We start from the raw sequence: 14,478 nt of genomic DNA on the forward strand, positions 1-14,478 counted from the left end.
AAAGGTACGCCATCAGTAACTTTTTAGAAATTATCAGTTTCTTATCGGGGGAACCCACGCTTTTTCACACTTCATTCACTCATTGGATGAGGGAACAAAACACTGCCTGCTTTTTCTCCCCAAACATAAAACCCTTTTTTAGTGGTACTTGGGTTAATGTCAGAAATGTGTAACACATTTTTTATTGCCGGGATCATGTAACGGATGTTCCTAGTGGATTGTGTATATGTCTCCACCTCGTCGACACTGGAGTCAGACTCCGTGTCGACATCTGTGTCTGCCATCTGAGGGAGCGGGCGTTTTTGAGCCCCTGATGGCCTTTGAGACGCCTGGGCAGGCGCGGGCTGAGAAGCCGGCTGTCCCATAGCTGTTACGTCATCCAGCCTTTTAGTTGACACTGTCGGTTAATACCTTCCACCTATCCATCCACTCTGGTGTCGGCCCACAGGGGGCGACATCCCATTTATCGGCAACTGCTCCGCCTCCACATAAGCCTCCTCATCAAACATGTCGACACAGCCGTACCGACACACCGCACACACACAGGGAATGCTCTGACTGAGGACAGGACCCCACACAGCCCTTTGGGGAGACAGAGAGAGAGTATGCCAGCACACACCAGAGCGCTATATAATGTAGGGATAAACACTATCACTGAGTGAATTTTCCCCAATAGCTGCTTGTATAAACAATATTGCGCCTAAATTTAGTGCCCCCCCTCTCTTTTTAACCCTTTGAGCCTGAAAACTACAGGGGAGAGCCTGGGGAGCTGTCTTCCAGCTGCACTGTGAAGAGAAAATGGTGCCCAGTGTGCTGAGGGAGATAGCTCCGCCCCTTTTCCACTGACTTTTCTCCCGCTTTTTTATGGATTCTGGCAGGGGTAATTATCACATATATAGCCTCTGCGGCTCCGGGAACGAACACGGGTCCTGCGGTCGATCCCTCTGGAGCTAATGGTGTCCAGTAGCCTAAGAAGCCCAAGCTAGCTGCAAGCAGGTAGGTTCGCTTCTTCTCCCCTTAGTCTCTCGTTGCAGTGAGCCTGTTGCCAGCAGGTCTCACTGTAAAATAAAAAACCTAACATATACTTTCTTTCTAGAAGCTCAGGAGAGCCCCTAGTGTGCATCCAGCTCGGCCGGGCACAGAAATCTAACTGAGGTCTGGAGGAGGGGCATAGAGGGAGGAGCCAGTGCACACCAGGTAGTACCAAATCTTTCTTTTAGTGTGCCCAGTCTCCTGCGGAGCCGTCTATTCCCCATGGTCCTTACGGAGTCCCCAGCATCCACTAGGACGTTAGAGAAACTAACAAAATACTTTTCTCCAGGAAACTCAGGAGAGCTCCCTGTAATGCACCCAGTCTCCTCTGGGCACAGTATCAAACTGAGGTCTGGAGGAGGGGCATAGAGGGAGGAGCCAGTGCACACCCATACCTAAAGTTCTTTTTTAGTGCCCATGTCTCCTGTGGAGCCCGTCTATCCCCATGGTCCTTACGGAGTCCCCAGCATCCTCTAGGACGTAAGAGAAACAAAAATGTGTCGGAACAGATTCTGGATGTGTTGCACTGCGAATTCTGTCGCTGCAGGAGAGGGCTAGTAATCTCTGGCGAAACACTCAATCTAAGACAGAACTGACTTTCTCAGAGGTCCAATGAGCAATCGGTGTGCTCTCGAGGTTCTTGCTTTTGTATGTAAGTAGCAGATGTGAGAAGCCTGCAGGGGGCATTTCTGTACATCAGCTGAGTCATTCGCATATTTTTGTACTTACACTGCGATCACAACAGCACCTCTGAATCAGGCCCACTGGTTTACAAGATCTGCAACAGCCCATAAAACAATAGGCAAGAAACTATATTTGGCTGGGTGAATAGGTGGATTAACAAACAAAATAATCTATGAGTGTTTGGTGGTTCCTTAACAGAATTACAGAATACATTGTTTCAAGAAGGCTCTTAGTGTATTTTTTACAAGGGGGAAAAAAAAATGAAGAGTACTATTATGGTAAGAAAGTACTTATAAGAATATAGCATCCATTATCAATTACCATCGCTGAGCCAGGACTTAAAAACATGTATGTGTCATTAAGTATTTGTGCCTACAGCTGCCATGCCATGAGAAGGTGCTCATTACACAGATCACCGGGCCTAGGCTGAGATTTAAATATACCTTTTTCTTTTAAAAGGAGACTTTGGCATATCAGCCACAGGAATCATCTGTTCTCCAGGACGCACCCACATGATGGGACCATCATCACTCTCTTTGCGGCTCTTAAGCTGAAGGCTTGATTGAGTCCCCCAAGGCAATGTGCACTGTTATTCAAGTGAAATTTTGAGACAATCAGTTTCCACACATTCACTATTAAACAAGCAATCATTAGAAAAAGGATGCACACATTTTTGCTACTCACATGTATACTGTGATAACATTTTGTAAAATGTATTGCAATAACTTAAAAGTTATGATAACATAACATACAAAGGATTTAAACCCTCACAAGCTAACAGTGCTGCAAAGGGCTAAAAAATGTTTTTATAAGTTTTATAAATGCTCCTTTGAGTCATAAGCTCTGAAAACACTACCTGTAATATTGTAAGACTTCCCATATGAAGTTATCACTTCACTTCAATGGGAGGAATTCAATTGTTTTTGCAGGCGGCTGTCCGTGTGGGGCGCCTGACAGAACAATTCAATTGCTACTCTATTCAGACATAAACAGTTGCCGGTGGCGAGCATTTCTGCTCATATGAAAAAAGTGACCAGTTTGGGTGACAAGCGCCACTTTTTGCATCAATCTCCCATCACTTTAGACAGGTGATCGGGTTTGCATAAACAATTGAATTCCCCCAATGTGTCCGTAAAGAAGGCAATGTATTTTTTTTAAATCTGGAAAGAACCTATAGGACGCCAACTTTTGGCTGATGTAAAATATACTTATATTAAAATAATATTAATGGTAGAAAGCTCCACTGTTTTATATGGACCAAATTACCAACACTACAATATGTGACAGCCCTACGTTTTGGCTTTGGAATGGTTTCTACATTTCAGAGATTCAAATCAGTTCTCTCAGTTACAACTGATATTGACCGGTGGGATTTAAATGGCTGATCTCTGTATAACAAACAAAAACCTATAAAGGGCTAAACAATAAAAAAAAATATTTTAACAAATTTTCACAGTTTAAAAGGCATGCCATCACCCCTATGAATGATAGAGAAACATTTTTTTATTGGAGATTACTTTTTGTTACTCTTAACTGAAATTAAATCTATTTATTTATACATTTTGTTGATAGCATTTCATATTGAAAGAACAAGAGTGAAATAGGATTCTGTATGTAAAAATGCCCATATATAAGCAGTCTATTATTGCTGAATTATTCTAATTAAAAGGGGAGTTCTCCACATGTAGATTACTTTATATTAACCTACTTGTGCATGTCCTCCACTAATTCTTATCAATAATATTGCTTAATCTTTCTAGGTTCTTTGTAGTTTCAGCCACACATTTGTATCGTAAGGTAGATTTAGTTTTGTTACCAAGGGATACAAGATCTCTGCTGTGCTATGTACACTTGATACAAAATGATCGAGAAAGCTTTATTGTTTTCCAAAATAACCATCTCCACCTGAAGGTAATAAATACATGGATTAAAAGTACCAATGGAATCCAGAAAGATAAACCACTATAGTTTGTAAAATCTACAAGAGTAAATACCTTCGGAGAACCTGTCACATTTTGAGTAACGAGATAACTAACAAATAAGTCATGGGGGGGAGGGGGGGGGGGGGTGTTGAGGCAGATACTCAAGGGACAATTCAATTAGCAAGGCTTTGTGGTCACAATGTGTGCTATACACATTCCCGAGATTTACTGAAGGCCAACACTGTGCACCTCTATGAGGTGTGAGGTAAAATGTGATGTTGGTGGCAGCCAGGTAGTAATGAAATAGCCAAAGCAGCAGCATTTTGCAGTCATTGCTAATTAAATTGCTTCGATAGAGTGCATCTACGTTCCCAATGCATGGCACAGAGCACAGGAAATGCTGCATGCATAACTAAGGACCCTGCTAAAAAGTCTCTATTTGACACTGCTACCCTGAAGGCAGGGTAAGTATACTGCAGTAAATGAGATCATCTAGCAGTGCAACAATATCTGCAATACGCACACAGTGTGTTCTATGTAATCTTCTGGGCAGAGAGAGCCTACAGCTAAGTCCTAATCACATTGGGTGAATTTAAAAGAGCCCTACCTACCTAGCGACTGTCTGCACATGTGTAAAATTAAATTATATTTAAATTATTACTTTCTCATTAGTAATAATTTTAAGTACTTTAACCTGTAATGTTCTAGATCAAATAACCAGATCCTAAGAACGGATTAAAAACGACTTTGGAAACATTTGTATGCAGCTCAATTCGACTCACAATAATACTCAGAAGTCAGTATACAGACAGAGGGACGAGCGCTAGAAAGCCACTTGCGGTCTCGCTGCAGGCACAGTGGCTCGCTACAGGTTATATTCTTCTACGGGTATCGTGGACACCCATAGAGGAAGAAAAGCCTGTGGCGCCGAGATTCCGGCTGCGGTATTTCACCGCTAGTCGGTATTCCGGCGTCGGCATTGTGGCACCTGGGATCCCAACTAGCGGTATTGTAACCGCCTCCCCTTTCACCAACGTCCTCTCTTTCTGAATTGTAATCCACAATGTTAAATTTCTTATCTTTATCAGACACCATTTCCTCACTAGGGATCACATTTTTACACATTTTAATTACGTGTTTATTGTATTTGCCATGTGTTTGACTTTCACAATCTCTTATACCCCTTTCACATCGCACAAATAACCCGGTATCGACACGGTATATTGCAGTGTCGAAACGGGTCAGTGTGCGACGTGAAAGCGCCTTTGCCGAATTAGCGGGTCGTCTGACCCGGTAATTCATCACGGTTAAAAAGAAGGGTTATTACCGGGTTGAATACCGGGTCAGGTGCAGTGTGAATGGGAGCCGTTTTGATGCGACACGGCTCCCATTCACAGCATAGGGAGAGGCGGCGCTGGAGATGAGCTCATCTCCAAGCGCCGCCTCCACCCCCGCCCCTGCTGCGCCCCCCGCTGCTATGGCAACCGACCCGGTATATTGCCGGGTCGGAAAGCCAGCAGAGGAGAGCAAATGCCGGATCCCACCCGGTAAGGACACGTTTCTCTTACCGGGTAGGATCCGGCATTTGCGATCTGAAAGCAGCATTATATAGATAGTACACATTAATACTTGCCCTCTAGTATGTGCTGACATTTTATTTAAATACAGCATGCAAATATTAGAATGCAAGGTAGGAACAGGACCATTGACTGTGGTCTATTTTATTGCACTTTTCAGGTGTTTTTTAGCGTGTGAACAGCACACTGAAACAGGAGAGGTGTGTACAATATAACGTAAGTAACACCAAATTTGCTCTTACCTTCAGGAAAGGGGACTCTTCTAACATGTCCAGGAATTCTGGGAAATAATCCCCCACTTCCTCATCAACTGCCCCAACCAGGCTGATCTGCCTCATTGCACCTGCTCTATATGTACCATGAGAATACGTCCTCTTTACCTACAGAAAACACAGTGCACATGCCAAGGGTGTCAATCAAATATCCCTTCGAAAAAATAACTTATTTTAGTGCAAATTATTTGTATTAAGTTCAGTTACATCTACAAGGCATATCAATAATACTAAGCAATAACAGAAAAACAAAACACACAAAATAGATACACCAAAGAGAAAGGTTGTAGGCCCCGAATCACATTAAATGGAGAGAAACAGTCATGTTACAAACAGGCCTAAGCATAATTATATATGTAAACCCATTAGCAAAAACACAAAGTTACAAATGGCGCAGGAAGAGGGGGGGAAAAAATAAGATTTTACTCACCGGTAAATCTATTTCTCGTAGTCCGTAGTGGATGCTGGGAACTCCGGAAGGACCATGGGGAATAGCGGGCTCCGAAGGAGGCTGGGCACTCTAGAAAGATTTATGACTACCTGGTGTGCACTGGCTCCTCCCACTATGACCCTCCTCCAAGCCTCAGTTAGGACACTGTGCCCGGACGAGCTGACATAATAAGGAAGGATTTTGAATCCCGGGTAAGACTCTTACCAGCCACACCAATCACACTGTACAACTCGTGATACAATACCCAGTTTAACAGTATGAAAACAACCGAGCCTCTCAACAGATGGCTCAACAATAACCCTTTAGTTAACAGTAACTATGTACAAGTATTGCAGACAATCCGCACTTGGGACGGGCGCCCAGCATCCACTACGGACTACGAGAAATAGATTTACCGGTGAGTAAAATCTTATTTTCTCTGACGTCCTAGTGGATGCTGGGAACTCCGTAAGGACCATGGGGATTATACCAAAGCTCCCAAACGGGCGGGAGAGTGCGGATGACTCTGCAGCACCGAATGAGAGAACTCCAGGTCCTCCTCAGCCAGGGTATCAAATTTGTAGAATTTTGCAAACGTGTTTGCCCCTGACCAAGTAGCAGCTCGGCAAAGTTGTAAAGCCGAGACCCCTCGGGCAGCCGCCCAAGATGAGCCCACCTTCCTTGTGGAATGGGCTTTTACTGATTTAGGATGCGGCAGTCCAGCCGCAGAATGCGCCTGCTGAATTGTGCTACAAATCCAGCGAGCAATAGTCTGCTTAGAAGCAGGAGCACCCAGCTTGTTGGGTGCATACAGGATAAATAGCGAGTCAGTTTTCCTGACTCCAGCCGTCCTGGAAACATAAATTTTCAAGGCCCTGACTACGTCCAGTAACCTGGAGTCCTCCAAGTCCCTAGTAGCCGCAGGCGTCACGATAGGTTGGTTTAAGTGAAAAGCTGATACCACCTTAGGAAGAAACTGGGGACGAGTCCTCAATTCTGCCCTATCCATATGGAAAATCAGATAAGGGCTTTTACATGATAAAGCCGCCAATTCTGACACTCGCCTGGCTGAAGCCAAGGCCAATAACATGACCACTTTCCACGTGAGATATTTTAGATCCACGGTTTTAAGTGTCTCAAACCAATGTGATTTTAAGAAACTCAACATCACGTTGAGATCCCAAGGTTCCACAGGGGGCACAAACGGGGGCTGAATATGCAGCACTCCTTTCACAAATGTCTGAACTTCAGGTACTGAAGCTAGTTCTTTTTGAAAGAAAATCGACAGAGCCGAGATCTGTACTTTAATGGAGCCTAGCTTTAGGCCATATTCACTCCTGCTTGCAGGAAATGCAGAAATCGACCAAGCTGAAATTCCTCTGTTGGGGCCTTTTTTGCCTCGCACCATGCAACATATTTCCGCCATATGCGGTGATAATGCTTTGCTGTAACGTCTTTCCAGGCCTTAATAAGCGTAGGAATGACTTCTTCCGGAATATCCTTTTCCTTCAGGATCCGGTGTTCAACCGCCATGCCGTCAAACGCAGCCGCGGTAAGTCTTGGAACAGACAGGGCCCCTGCTGTAGCAGGTCCTGTCTGAGCGGTAGAGGCCACGGGTCCTCTGAGAGCATCTCTTGAAGTTCCGGGTACCACGCTCGTCTTGGCCAATCCGGAACCACGAGAATTGTGTTTACTCCTCGCTTTCTTATTATTCTCAATACCTTTGGTATGAGAGGCAGAGGAGGGAACACATAAACCGACTGGTACACCCACGGTGTCACTAGAGCGTCCACAGCTATCGCCTGAGGGTCCCTTGACCTGGCGCAATATCTTTTTAACTTTTTGTTGAGGCGGGACGCCATCATGTCCACCTGTGGTTTTTCCCAACGGTTTACCAGCATCTGGAAGACTTCTGGATGAAGTCCCCACTCTCCCGGGTGGAGGTCGTGTCTGCTGAGGAAGTCTGCTTCCCAGTTGTCCACTCCCGGAATGAACACTGCTGACAGTGCTAGTACATGATTCTCCGCCCAACGGAGAATTCTTGTGGCTTCTGCCATCGCCATCCTGCTTCTTGTGCCGCCCTGTCGATTTACATGGGCGACTGCCGTGATGTTGTCTGACTGGATCAGCACCGGCTGGTGTAGGAGCAGGGATTTTGCTTGACTTAGGGCATTGTAGATGGCCCTTAGTTCCAGAATATTAATGTGAAGGGAAGTCTCCTGACTCGACCATAGTCCTTGGAAGTTTCTTCCCTTTGTGACTGCCCCCCAGCCTCGAAGGCTGGCATCCGTGGTCACCAGGACCCAGTCCTGTATGCCGAACCTGCGGCCCTCTAGAAGATGGGCACTCTGCAGCCACCACAGTAGAGACACCCTGGTTCTTGGAGACAGGGTTATTAAGCGATGCATCTGAAGATGCGATCCGGACCACTGGTCCAACAGGTCCCACTGAAAGATTCTGGCATGGAACCTGCCGAAGGGAATTGCTTCGTAAGAAGCCACCATCTTTCCCAGGACCCGCGTGCAGCGATGCACTGATACCTGTTTTGGTTTCAGGAGGTCTCTGACTAGAGATGACAACTCCCTGGCTTTCTCCTCCGGGAGAAACACTTTTTTCTGGACTGTATCCAGAATCATACCCAGGAACAGTAGCCGTGTCGTCGGAACCAGCTGTGACTTTGGGATATTCAGAATCCAGCCGTGCTGGTGCAGCACCTCCTGAGATAGTGCTACTCCCATCAACAACTGTTCCTTGGACCTCGCTTTTATTAGGAGATCGTCCAAGTACGGGATAATTAAAACTCCCTTTTTTCGAAGGAGTATCATCATTTCCACCATAACCTTGGTAAATACCCTCGGTGCCGTGGACAGTCCAAACGGCAGCGTCTGGAATTGGTAATGGCAATCCTGTACCACAAATCTGAGGTACTCCTGGTGAGGATGGTAAATGGGGACATGCAAGTAAGCATCCTTGATGTCCAGGGATACCATGTAATCCCCCTCGTCCAGGCTTGCAATAACCGCCCTGAGCGATTCCATCTTGAACTTGAATTTTTTTATGTATGTGTTCAAGGATTTCAAATTTAAAATGGGTCTCACCGAACCGTCCGGTTTCGGTACCACAAATAGTGTGGAATAGTAACCCCGGCCTTGTTGAAGTAGGGGTACACTGATTATCACCTGCTGGGAATACAGCTTGTGAATAGCCGCTAGCACCGCCTCCCTGTCTGAGGGAGCAATCGGCAAGGCAGATTTTAGGAACCAATGGGGTGGAGACGCCTCGAATTCCAGTTTGTACCCCTGAGATACTATTTGAAGGATCCAGGGATCCACCTGTGAGCGAGTCCACTGATCGCTGAAATTCTTGAGGCGGCCCCCCACCGTACCTGGCTCCGCCTGTGGAGCCCCACCGTCATGCGGCGGACTTGGAAGAAGAAGCGGGGGAGGACTTTTGGTCCTGGGAACCTGCTGTTTGTTGCAGCCTTTTTCCCCTACCTCTGCCTCTGGACAGAAAAGACCCGCCTTTTCCACACCTTTTTTTCTGTGTCCGAAAGGACTGAACCTGATAAAACGGCGCCTTCTTAGGCTGTGAGGGGACATGGGGTAAAAATGCTGACTTCTCAGACGTTGCTGTGGAAACTAGGTCCGAGAGACCATCCCCAAATAATTCCTCACCCCTATATGGCAACACTTCCATGTGCCTTTTAGAATCTGCATCTCCTGTCCACTGGCGAGTCCATAAGCTTCTCCTAGCAGAAATGGACAATGCACTTACTTTAGATGCCAGTCGGCAGATTTCCCTCTGTGCATCTCTCATATATAAGACTGAGTCTTTGATATGGTCTATGGTTAGCAGGATCGTGTCCCTGTCTAATGTGTCAATATTTTCTGACAGTTTATCTGACCACGCAGCGGCAGCACTGCACATCCAAGCTGACGCAATAGCTGGCCTAAGTATAATGCCTGAGTGTGTATATACAGACTTCAGGATCGCCTCCTGCTTTCTATCAGCAGGTTCCTTGAGGGCGGCCGTATCCGGAGATGGTAGTGCCACCTTTTTAGACAAACGTGTGAGCGCTTTATCCACCTTAGGAGGTGTTTCCCAACGTGACCTATCCTCTGGCGGGAAAGGGAACGCCATTAGTACCTTCTTAGGAATTACCAATTTTTTATCAGGGAAAGCCCACGCTTCTTCACATACTTCATTTAATTCATCTGATGGGGGAAAAACTACGGGTAGTTTTTTCTCCCCAAACATAATACCCTTTTTAGTGGTACCTGTATTTATATCAGAAATGTGTAACACCTCTTTCATTGCCTCAATCATGCAGTGAATGGCCTTAGTGGGCATCAGGTTAGACTCATCGTCGTCGACACTGGTGTCAGTATCCGTGTCGACATCTGGGTCTGCGGTCTGAGGTAGCGGGCGTTTTAGAGCCCCTGATGACCTGTGTGACGCCTGGACAGGCACGAGCTGAGAAGTCGGCTGTCCCACATTTGGCATGTCGTCAAATTTCTTATGTAAGGAGTCTATACGTGCACTCATTTCTTTCCATAAGCTCAACCACTCAGGTGTCTGCCCCGCAGGGGGTGACATCCCTTCTAAAGGCATCTGCTCCGTCTCCACATCATTATCCTCATCAAACATGTCGACACAGCCGTACCGACACACCGCACACACACAGGGAATGCTCCAACAGAGGACAGGACCCACAAAAGCCCTTTGGGGGGACAGAGTGAGAGTATGCCAGCACACACCAGAGCGCTATATAATGCAGGGACTAACTGAGTTATGTCCCCTATAGCTGCTTTTTTTATAATTGTATACTGCGCCTAAATTTAGTGCCCCCCCTCTCTTTTTTACCCTTTTCTGTAGTGTAGACTGCAGGGGAGAGCCAGGGAGCTTCCTTCCAGCGGAGCTGTGAGGGAAAAATGGCGCCAGTGTGCTGCAGGAGATAGCTCCGCCCCTTTTCCGCGGACTATTTTCCCGCTTTTTCCTATATTCTGGCAGGGGTATTTTCCACATATATAGCCTCTGGGGCTATATATTGTGGTATTTTTGCCAGCCAAGGTGTTATTATTGCTTCTCAGGGCGCCCCCCCCCAGCGCCCTGCACCCTCAGTGACCGGAGTGTGAAGTGTGTGAGGAGCAATGGCGCACAGCTGCAGTGCTGTGCGCTACCTTGGTGAAGACTGATGTCTTCTGCCGCCGATTTTCCGGACCTCTTCTTGCTTCTGGCTCTGTAAGGGGGACGGCGGCGCGGCTCCGGGACCGAACACCAAGGACTGGGCCTGCGGTCGATCCCTCTGGAGCTAATGGTGTCCAGTAGCCTAAGAAGCCCAAGCTGGCTGCAAGCAGGCAGGTTCGCTTCTTCTCCCCTTAGTCCCTCGCTGCAGTGAGCCTGCTGCCAGCAGGTCTCACTGAAAATAAAAAACCTAATTTCTATCTTTCTTTCTAAAGGCTCAGGAGAGCCCCTAGTGTGCATCCAACCTCGGCCGGGCACAAAATCTAACTGAGGCTTGGAGGAGGGTCATAGTGGGAGGAGCCAGTGCACACCAGGTAGTCATAAATCTTTCTAGAGTGCCCAGCCTCCTTTGGAGCCCGCTATTCCCCATGGTCCTTACGGAGTTCCCAGCATCCACTAGGACGTCAGAGAAAAGAATCAAAAGTAAAAGGAAGGTACACTGAAGGGAAAAGGGAAGGAAGGGCAGGGAGAAGTATAGGTGGACAATGGTTAACCAGACCTGAGAGATGGAATATATTATGCTCAAGAACAGCAGAAATAGCGATGGTCATGGGGGGGACGGGGACTAGAGTTGGGCGAAGAATCTTATAATCCTTATCATCAAGCCACCTGAACCAGGTATCTCGAAAAGTCTCATAGCTACCAGATCCGGAATTGACAAGTCGTCTATATCCATGTAGAAGTCAATTTTGGAAAGACAGTCTGAAATGGCTGGATGAGAGGAGGATCGATATTGTAGCTTGCGATGGGCACCAATGACATATGGAAAAGCCAAAAAGTGAGTCAAGGGGAACTGCCTTACCAAAAATTTTAGCAGGAAGCTTAAGGACTGCATCTCAATACGATCTGCGTATGGGACAGTCCCACCAAATGTGGAATGGAAAGACAGCATGTGATAAACATCTCCAACAAATATTGGAGACACCAATGTGCATTTTACTCAGGACATACGGGCAGCAGTACCACTGTGTGAGTAGCCTGTACTGCATCTCTACAACAGACTCTGAGGACAAGTAGATTTTGGCCCACCCATCAGCACCAAGCTCCCTGCCGAGGACACACTCCCATGCGCTGGTGAAGCCCAATGAGAGACCATAGAAACTGTAAATTGAGATATGACATGGTCAAGTATACGAGGTGAAACACAGACATTCAAATGGGGAGAGCTCTGCAGGTAAGTACAAAAAGACAACCAGTGGATAGAAAGTAGCGAACTTGGATATAGGACCATTCCTCTCTAGGGGGAAAGTAGTACACAACGTGGCAAAGTAGTGAATGCCCCCAGCACTCATCAGCTGTCCGATACTAAAGATACCTGCGGAAAGCCAGTGTTGGAATGCTCTAGTATTTAAGCCTGGGGGAAAAGAGTGGTTGAATGGAAATTGAGTGTGGAAATCTTCAAAGGAATGGTATTGTGCAGCCGTACAGATTTCCTTACCTGAAAGGTGGGTGAGACAGCAAGGTGGTATATCAATGGCAAAGTGGGAAGCCAGAGAACTATAAGCTACTGGGAATTGGCACAGCTACTCTTCAATAGCAGATCCATTTTTTAACCGTGGAACTAATTGTTCACTCAAGTATCCTTTTGAGGAGGGTGGCTTGGTAGTAGCTCAGAATGTTAGGGAGCTGAATACTGCCATGTTGTTTGCATCTGCTGAGAAGCCTGGAGTTTCAGACGTGGTTGCGACCAACCCATAAAAAGTCTCAAAAGGTGCATACACACTGTGCGATGTGTGCTTATGATTTTAACTATATAGTAAAAAAAATCGTAAGAAAAGTTAGGACATATCACACCTAGAATTATACAGCTTGGATACTGATGCGCTGAGGTTGGTATCGCAAGAAAAAACAGACTGTTCAGACAAGGCAATTTTGACTATATTGTGTACAATCTACTTTCTAGTATAGTCAAAATTGAATATAGTCTAAGTTGCACAGTCAAAATGGCAAGTAAATCAAGTCAAAATTGGTAGTTCTGGGCTCCGGGGAGTTCAAGAGAAGTCGCATAGTCAAAATCTCACCGTGTGTATGCACATTAAGAACCACTTCAGTGGAATATTTACAGGGAAAGCCTGAAGAAGGTTAAAAATTTTAGGAAGGGAGTTCATTTTCAGAAACCCGAGCCTCCCAAACCAAGAGAACACTCGAGCCTGCCAAGTCTGTAACTCAGACCGTAACAGACAAAACAGGGCTGAAGTTGGCCTGAAATAGCACTGTCCTTGATTGGTTTACCTCTTACCTCACTAACTGCTCCTTCTCTGTGTCTGCCTCCAGCACCACCTCACACCTTTCCATTCTTCCTGTTGGTGTACCTCAGGGTTCTGTCCTCGACCCCCTTCTGTTCTCCCTGTACACCTCTTCCCTGGGTGCGCACATTAACTCCTTTGACCTTCAATACCACCTCTATGCTGGTGACACACAACTCTACTGCTCCTCTACTCTCCTGATCTGTCTCCCTCTGTTCTCTTCCAGGTTTCCAGCTGCCTCTCCGCCATCTCCTCTTGGATGTCTAAGCGCTCTCTGAAGCTCAACATGTACAAATCTGAACTCCTCTTTCAGCCAGCCAGAGTAACACCCTCTACCAATATCTCTATCACTGTTGTCAACACAATCATCTCCCCCGTTCCCCAACTCCGCTGTTTTGGCGTCAGTCTTCTACTCCCTCTCCTTTGCACCCCACATCCAAGCTCTGTCGCAATCCTGTCAGTTCCAGCTACGCAACATTGCTCGCATCAGGCCATCACTCTCCCAGAGTGCAACTAAACTTATCATCCACTCACTGGTCATCTCACGGCTCGACTACTGCAATATTCTCCTCACTCGCTCCCTTCCAATCGGTCATCAACTCCGCAGCTAGGCTTATCTTCATCTCCCGCCACTCCACTTCTGCCACTCCCCTTCGACAAAACCTGCACTGGCTCTCATTCCACTACAGAATCCTCTTCAAACTCCTCACCCTCGCATACAAGGCCATCTCTAATTCCATTGCTCCCTACATTTCCAACCACCTCTCTCTTCACACTCCCTCCCGCCCCCTGCGGTTGGCCAATGACAGTCGCCTCTCTTTTACCCTGGTCACTACTTCTTATGCTCGAGTTCAAGACTTTGCCCTGTGTTGCACCCCTTCAGTGGAACGTGCTCCCCTGCTCTGTTAGACTCTCCCCGACTTTGCAGAGTTTCAAAACCCATTTATCAAAGAGTACCCTTCCGAGGCATAACCTAGTCCTGAGGCTGCTCCTCCACCCCCCTGCCTCATGCCTTGACCATCTCTGCTTTGCTTACATCCTGCCATCAGGCTACCTCCCACTTGCTTGCAC

The 14,478-nt window shown here is 46.7% G+C and overlaps 1 protein-coding gene across 2 annotated transcripts in view; it reads right to left on the reverse strand.

The window, feature by feature from the left end:
* RSBN1L (round spermatid basic protein 1 like) overlaps positions 1–14,478 on the reverse strand; it is a 183,462-nt gene that overhangs the window by 78,717 nt on the left and 90,267 nt on the right. For both annotated transcript variants that reach the window (XM_063926975.1, XM_063926976.1), the window contains exons 4-5: positions 5,458–5,595; positions 2,160–2,302 (exon numbers count right to left, since the gene is read on the reverse strand). In XM_063926975.1, the coding sequence (XP_063783045.1) occupies positions 2,160–2,302; positions 5,458–5,595 (281 nt within the window). The remainder of the gene's footprint in view (positions 1–2,159; positions 2,303–5,457; positions 5,596–14,478) is intronic.

The sequence above is a fragment of the Pseudophryne corroboree genome, chromosome 6, assembly GCF_028390025.1.
Source record: "Pseudophryne corroboree isolate aPseCor3 chromosome 6, aPseCor3.hap2, whole genome shotgun sequence".
Taxonomy (NCBI): Eukaryota; Metazoa; Chordata; class Amphibia; order Anura; family Myobatrachidae; genus Pseudophryne; species Pseudophryne corroboree.